The following is a 6,920-nucleotide window of genomic DNA, read 5'->3' on the forward strand; positions in this document are numbered from 1 at the left end:
CTTATTAAGTGATTCCAGAAACACCATGAAATAAAAGTATATTATAGCAGAAATTTTTGGGGCCCACATGTGTGTAATAAATGTATATGGGTAATTTTAGTCAATAAAATAAGTGTATTACTTTCATTCTGACTTGAGTGTAGTTGATGTAATTCATCACTTTTTAATTTAATAAGCAACATATGCCGTTACAAAAACATTTGTTACGTTATCTTTTTTGCATCACATATAAAGTAACAAGAGAATGCATGAAAATGTGAATGCGATAAGATTTCTATAAATTATCTCTAAATACCCAAGAAAAAATCTTTGACGGAGGGGCACGCCTCCATTATGGTCTTGCCCTTAGCTTTAAATGGGCACTTGACCTCTAGGATAGCCGGTAGAGCTGCTGGTTGGTTGTTCTGCTGAAGGTGGACAATGTCAGTTTTGTAAAAATCTCTCTGGACAAAGCCATCAGATGATGCACCCAAAACACCTGATTCGTGAAGCCAAATACCTTAAGTACACAAGTAGTAATAAGTACACAAATGAAAAAAAAGCTTAACAGCCTTAACAAAGTAATTATACAAACATATTTTCAACGTTCACTGTACCTACATTAAATCCATTGTCATAATATTAAAGAAACATGTTTACTTAAAAGAAAGAAAAATAACGGGTTGATTTTTTTAAAAGTAAGTAAACATACCCAAACAAATGTGCTGTAGCAATATGATGGCACTTGTATTGTTCCATTGGGCACTGGCAAGTTGTATTTTTTACCACTCCTGTATCTTTAATATCCAAAAATATCTACAATTCCAAATGAAAATTATTGCTTGTAACGTGTCTCTGGATATTCTTTGCAACATTTTTTATTCATTATTTGTTAATATGAATATATTATAGTTTTTAAAGCATAATAATGCACCTCAAGGGCCCTTGTGAATAAACATATTCAACATGCGCAAATACATTTTTTTTTCCAGGGTTGGAGGGGGGAGTCCGACAATTTAGCTTGACAGAGGGGTCTGAGGTATATTAATTATGTACATTTGAATTTGAAGGTGGGGTTTAGACATCCCCTTACCCCATCTGGATCTGCGCATAATCATTCATAAGAAACCTGTATTACCTCACAACCCCCACCCCCTTTCCCGTCGCTATTTCGAGAGCACACCTACGCAAACCCACACGCCTTTATAAAATGCCTTGGCCTGAAAAGTGTAGAATGTTAACATGGCATTACCTGTACTTTGTACGATGTATCCCTCATAGAGACCTGCACACATGCATTAATAACGCGCAGTTCGTCAACAACAAATCGTAGAACTCTCCCGCTCTCCACTGCAGCCTCGCTCTTCCTCGTTTACTTTGTATGCCTCTCAACGTATATCACCCAATACAAAACTGAAAGCGCCATTCTCAACTATGTACCCGGAAAATGTCTTTCACGCGAATTCTCGCTAGTCACGTGACGAGACTTACGCACACTATTATTACTTTGGAAAAGAAGATGTGCCGTTATTGCCGAGATCAAAGAGATGCCGCGGACATTATTCTCCAATGTTTCACGAACACTATCAATAATTCATCAGATCTTCAACACATACCAAACTCAAGTCGATCACGAGTTTCTAACTTAAAAACTTGCTCTTTATAGAAAGTACATTATGAACACGGATTGGTGTCCTTTAAAGCGATGCGTATTCTCATTTAGGTTTATTTCAAAGAGCTAATCGCCGCTGTTCCAAGACCCTCCCCCAACACAATGTCACTGCTTGTTTGTCCAAAAATATATTGATACGTTATCGATCGAATTCTTAAATTTTATTTAATTTTAAAAAAAATTATAAGTGATGTATGTGTGTATTTCATTCACCGAAAATATATCGTCCTATCGATATTTGCGATATAATTGTAAACAAACTTGCCGAGGTACAAAGAAGTCAATACTAACAAAGCCTTTTGGAGTTACTCGGAGCAGCTGTTTCAACCAATCGGATTCATCTCGCTTGAAAATATGCCCTACTTCCTCTCTCTATAGATAAAGCAATCAGCTGATAGTTGTTAGTTAGAGAGCTGTTAGTAGAATAGAAATCAAGTTCTTATTATCGTTAATGTTGCAAAATAACCTCTGCTCTCTCGAAATTTTGTTTAGAAATATAAAAGCCCCGACTTCGCCTCGGCTTTTTTATTTCGAAATAACATTTTTCGACCTCAGAGGTTATTTTGCAACATTTACGAAAAATCGTAACAAAATCGTTTCTTAATCAAATTATGTTATGTAAATCAAACGCTAATTGCAACATTTTTTAACAACCGCCCTTCCCCATGACGTATTAAAACTATTTATTAAGTAGGTAAAGCATACTATGACTATCATAACTTTATTGAATGATTTTATATTTGCTTGATTAAATTGGTTCAAATGGTAAAGTACATACATATTCGCATATTAAATACTAATATGGACACAATTTCAACGAGTATAATTAAACATAAAACCAGTAAATCATAGTTGTTTCATTTACATTGTATAGTTTACTTTTCATTAACATTTGAGACTGTACCTTAAAAATTAATAATATTTTTTCCCAAAAAATCAGTGACACAATATTGTGTCAAAAGAACAACACAACTTTGGCCAAACAAATATCATTTTTCCAATTTTTTTTATCATTATTACTCATTTAAATAGAGCATACAAGGTATGTAGATGTAAACTGACAAGCAACAATGCAAATGCCTAACAATTTGAAATGATTCAACCAGAAATATTTTATTTTTTATAATAAAGAAATTATTATAATAACTATTATTTGAAATCAAACAGTAATGAATTACAATCATTACCTAATACACGTATACAGTCTATGCATCTGTATTGCATACTAGGTCCCGTTTAAACGGTTCTGATCAAACGCAACACAATCAATGTTGTCAATCAAATTTATAATAAAGCTATATACTTATTATATAATTTTTGCTTTAAAGACGATTCCTATAATAATCATAGTTGCTAATCTATAAATGCTAGTCCATATGATACTATTCTCTCTCTCTCTCTCTCTCTCTCTCTCTCTCTCTCTCTCTCTCTCTCTCTCTCTCTCTCTCTCTCTCTCTCTCTCTCTCTCTCTATATATATATATATATATACATACACACACACACATAACGAATAATAACATATGAATAATATCATTTAAATATCAATCCATAATTTATTCTTACGTTGCAAAAAAGGCAAAACATCAATGAATTGTATCATTTCATTCGATACGACGAATACAGATCTTACAAACATCAGTTTACAAGAGACTTTATACAATTTGTGACACAATATGAACATAACATTAAGAGTTATTGATGAACACTTTTTTATTGTATTGCAAAATAACTCTAGAACTGATTAACTTGACCAAATGATCTTTTGCATGAATTGATTCATAACTATTTTTATTACACATTAATTGACATCAAGTTTTAATATGTATAATTTTATAATCTTTGTTTGTCCGCAAAACAGTTGTTTTCTATTTCACTGAAACAAATACAAAACAATTCATATAAAATAACTGAAATCGGATATTGATCTCTGTTTTGTGGAATCATATTTCAAAAAAGATTCTCTATCAACCCATCGAATAAAATGTAGATATGTCGAGAAAGCTTAAAAGACCAACTATAGGTTAAATGGCTATTGTGCTGTCCCTTCTTACACTGTAAATCAAAGGGAGCTACCGCGTAAGAAAGTGTTTAAATTGTCTATATCTATGCCGTGATATAATTATTTCTTCTTCTTCTTCTTCTTCTTCTTCTTCTTCTTCTTCTTCTTCTTCTTCTATCGCCAGTTTTGCAGTTCGGAGGGGTGTGTTCTCTAAATCCATTATTTCAAGAAGTGTTTGCAAATCTTCTTCTTCTTCTTCTTCTTCTTCTTCTTCTTCTATCGTCAGTTTTGCAGTTCGGAGGCTTGTGTTCTCTAAATCCCTTTTTTCAAGAAGTTTTTGCAAACATGTAATAATTTCGTCCCTTAGATTATCATCAGCTCCCGCTTTTATCAAGACCTTGACTATGTCAATATGCCCCCTATCCAGGGCTATTGTTAGCGGCGTTTTTCCATATTTGTTGTTGAGATTGACATCACCATTAGCTTTAATCAACTCTTCAACAACTTGTGTATGCCCAAAGGCACAGGCAGCTGTAAGTGGTGTTTGATTTGCATTTCTAAAATTAATATTAGCCCCTGTGTTTATTAACTCTTTCACCACAACAAAAGATCCCAAAGAGCATGCAGTTAATAAAACACGATTTTTTTTCACGCTGTTCATTACAATCGTTGGTTCTCTTATAAGTTTTTCAGCTATTTCTAATCTTCCTCCACAAAATGCAGCGTCTAGTGGTGTTTGTTTAGCATCACTTAGATTGATATCAGCCCCTTCTTTTATCAACTCCTCAACTATACTCAAATGTCCTTGAAAACATGACGCTGTGAGTGGTGTATTTATTCCGTCGCTTTCATTGACATGGGCACCTGCCTTGATTAATTCTTTAACTATACTTAAACACCCCGAATAACATGCATTTATCAAGACGTTTTGTTTATTATGAATAATTCTTAAATCAGCACCTACTTGTATTAATTTTTGTATGACGGAGAACAGGTCATACTTTGTAGGAAGTTTTTGTAAAGCATCTTGACAAAAATGTTTAAGTAAATGGTTGAGATTTGTTTTGCTAAAACTTATAACTGCTTCTGCATTAATCAACGCTTTCATTACATCTGAATGGTTGTTTTCATATGCAGCTAATAGAGGTGAATATACTGTATCTTTACGATTAATATCGGCCCCATTTTTTATTAAAACCTTGACTACACCCAAATGTCCTTGGATACACGCGACAGTAAGCGGTGTATTTTGTCTGTCGCTCTGATTGACATCAGCACCAGCTTTGATCAACTCTTCAATAACATTAATATTTGTCTCAGAACAAGCAGCAGTCAATGGTGTTGAAAATCCATCGCTTTGATTTACAATTGATCCTGCGCTTATCAATTCCTTAATAACACGAACGTGGCCACCTTTGATGGCAGCTGTCAGCGGAGTTTGCTTTCCATAGCTTTGATTGACATTCGTCCCAGCTCTTATGTAAGCTTTAACAATATCGAGATGTCCCTCTACACATGCCGTTGGTAGTACATATTTAATTTTATCGCTCAGAATGACATTAGCTCCTGCTTTCAACAATTCATTAACTATACTCCAGTAACCGTGATTCCATGCTGTTGCCAAAGGCGTATTGTTCTCACTATCACTTTGGTTGACATCTGATCCGGCTTTTATTAACACTTTAACGTATCTTAGTTTTCCTTTTTTACATGCAGTGATAAGAAGTGATGTGAGTTTACAAAAGAAATCGGAATCAGGTCCAGCTTTAATCAACTCTTGAACTATACCCGGATGAGAATAATCTAATGCAACTGTTAGCGCTGTATCTGATTCAAAGCTTAATTTAACATTAGCTCCCGCTTTAATCAGCTCCTTTACTATTGATACATGATTTGATACACAAGCAGCTCTTAGAGGTGCATGAATTTCGCTGTTTGAATTTAAATCAGCTCCTTTTCTTATCAAATATTTTACGATATCTATTTGTCCAAATGAAGAAGCAGTTGATAGTGGTGTTATTTTTCCAACGCTAAGGTTAATATTAGCCCCAGCTTTCATCAACACTTTAACTACACTCAATTGTCCACATTTGCATGCAAGGTGTAGAGGGCTATGGTATCCACAAATCAAATTCACATCAGCCCCGGTTTTAATGAAAAGTTTAACTAAACTTACTTTTTCCCCTTGACACAAAATTGAAAGTGGTGAAATATTTTCATCAATTGAATTGAGTTGTGCCCCCGCTTTTATCAATGCTTTGATGATAGATTTTTTGCTACGTTCACATGCAGCTCTTAGTGGTGTTTTATGCATTTTGTTTTCATTGACATCAGCTCCAGCTTTAATCAACTCATGAACTACACTCAAAGGTCCACTTTTACATGCAACTATTAGTGGTGACTCATTATCATCAATTTGATTTACATTTGCCCCACATTTCAACAATAAACACACTATATCTAATTTACCGCTTTTACTTGCAGCTATTATTGGTGCATATTTAATGTGTTTATTGACATCTGCTCCAGCTTTCACCAGCTCTAGAACCACATCCAAGTGCTTGTTTTCGCAGGCAGCTGCTAATGGGGTAAACGATGCATGATCCAGATTGACATCAGCACCGTTTTGTATTAGTTCGCTAACAATACTCAAGCATCCACTTTTACATGAAGCTATCAGTGGTGTATTACAGCCGTCATCTTTGTTTACATCAGCTCCCATTTTTAACAGTTCCCTGACAATGCTTAGATGCCCTAAATTACTGGCAATAACCAGTGGTACATTTCGCAAACTGACGTTTGTCCACGAGAGTTGTAAAATCTCATTTTCATTAAAGTTTATAGCTTGTTTATCGATGTGTTTAAGTAATATTTTAACGGTGTTTAGATCACCAGAAAAGCAGCCAATACAGAGAAGGCGACAGTGTTCTACAAGCCTTTTTCTTATGATCATGCTTGTTTCCATGACATCGGCACTCGCACTCGTATGTGCAGATCGAGGTGCAGTTGTATCATAATTAAATTGAAACATATCATGAGGGTTTCTGTTTATTCTAATAATTTGATCTATCAAGGTCTGAAGAATCTGGTGTAGTCCATAAACGATGACTAAATAAATTCCTTTTGGACTACAAAACACGTTCTTAGTAAATCTGTATCGATAACTAGGGGAAACGAACGCATTACCTAAACATATTATTCTGTACATTTCTTTTGATTTTGATGTATATGTAATATTTAAGAGAAACTGGGAATACAATTCTGTGTA

General features: G+C 34.4%; 1 protein-coding gene across 1 annotated transcript; it reads right to left on the reverse strand.

The window, feature by feature from the left end:
* Positions 1-287: 287 nt before the first annotated feature.
* Positions 288-6,374, reverse strand: LOC128174079 (kinase D-interacting substrate of 220 kDa-like). The gene is made up of 4 exons (XM_052839714.1): positions 6,122-6,374; positions 5,066-5,320; positions 3,998-4,243; positions 288-499 (listed from the first exon to the last, which is right to left on the reverse strand). Exons 1-4 carry the CDS (start codon positions 6,372-6,374, stop codon positions 288-290), a joined length of 966 nt encoding a protein of 321 aa, XP_052695674.1.
* Positions 6,375-6,920: the final 546 nt, after the last annotated feature.

The sequence above is a fragment of the Crassostrea angulata genome, chromosome 2 (assembly GCF_025612915.1).
Source record: "Crassostrea angulata isolate pt1a10 chromosome 2, ASM2561291v2, whole genome shotgun sequence".
Classification (NCBI taxonomy): Eukaryota; Metazoa; Mollusca; class Bivalvia; order Ostreida; family Ostreidae; genus Magallana; species Magallana angulata.

Coding starts and splice junctions, on each gene's coding strand:
- LOC128174079 (XM_052839714.1), bottom strand. CDS start 6,374: ATGGGAGCTGATGTAAACAAAGATGACGGCTGTAATACACCACTGATA. Junction 4,244..5,065: donor GCTGACAGCTGCCATCAAAG/GTGGCCACGTTC, acceptor TTGTGGTGAAAG/AGTTAATAAACACAGGGGCT. Junction 500..3,997: donor AAGGGACGAAATTATTACAT/GTTTGCAAAAAC, acceptor TGTGTACTTAAG/GTATTTGGCTTCACGAATCA.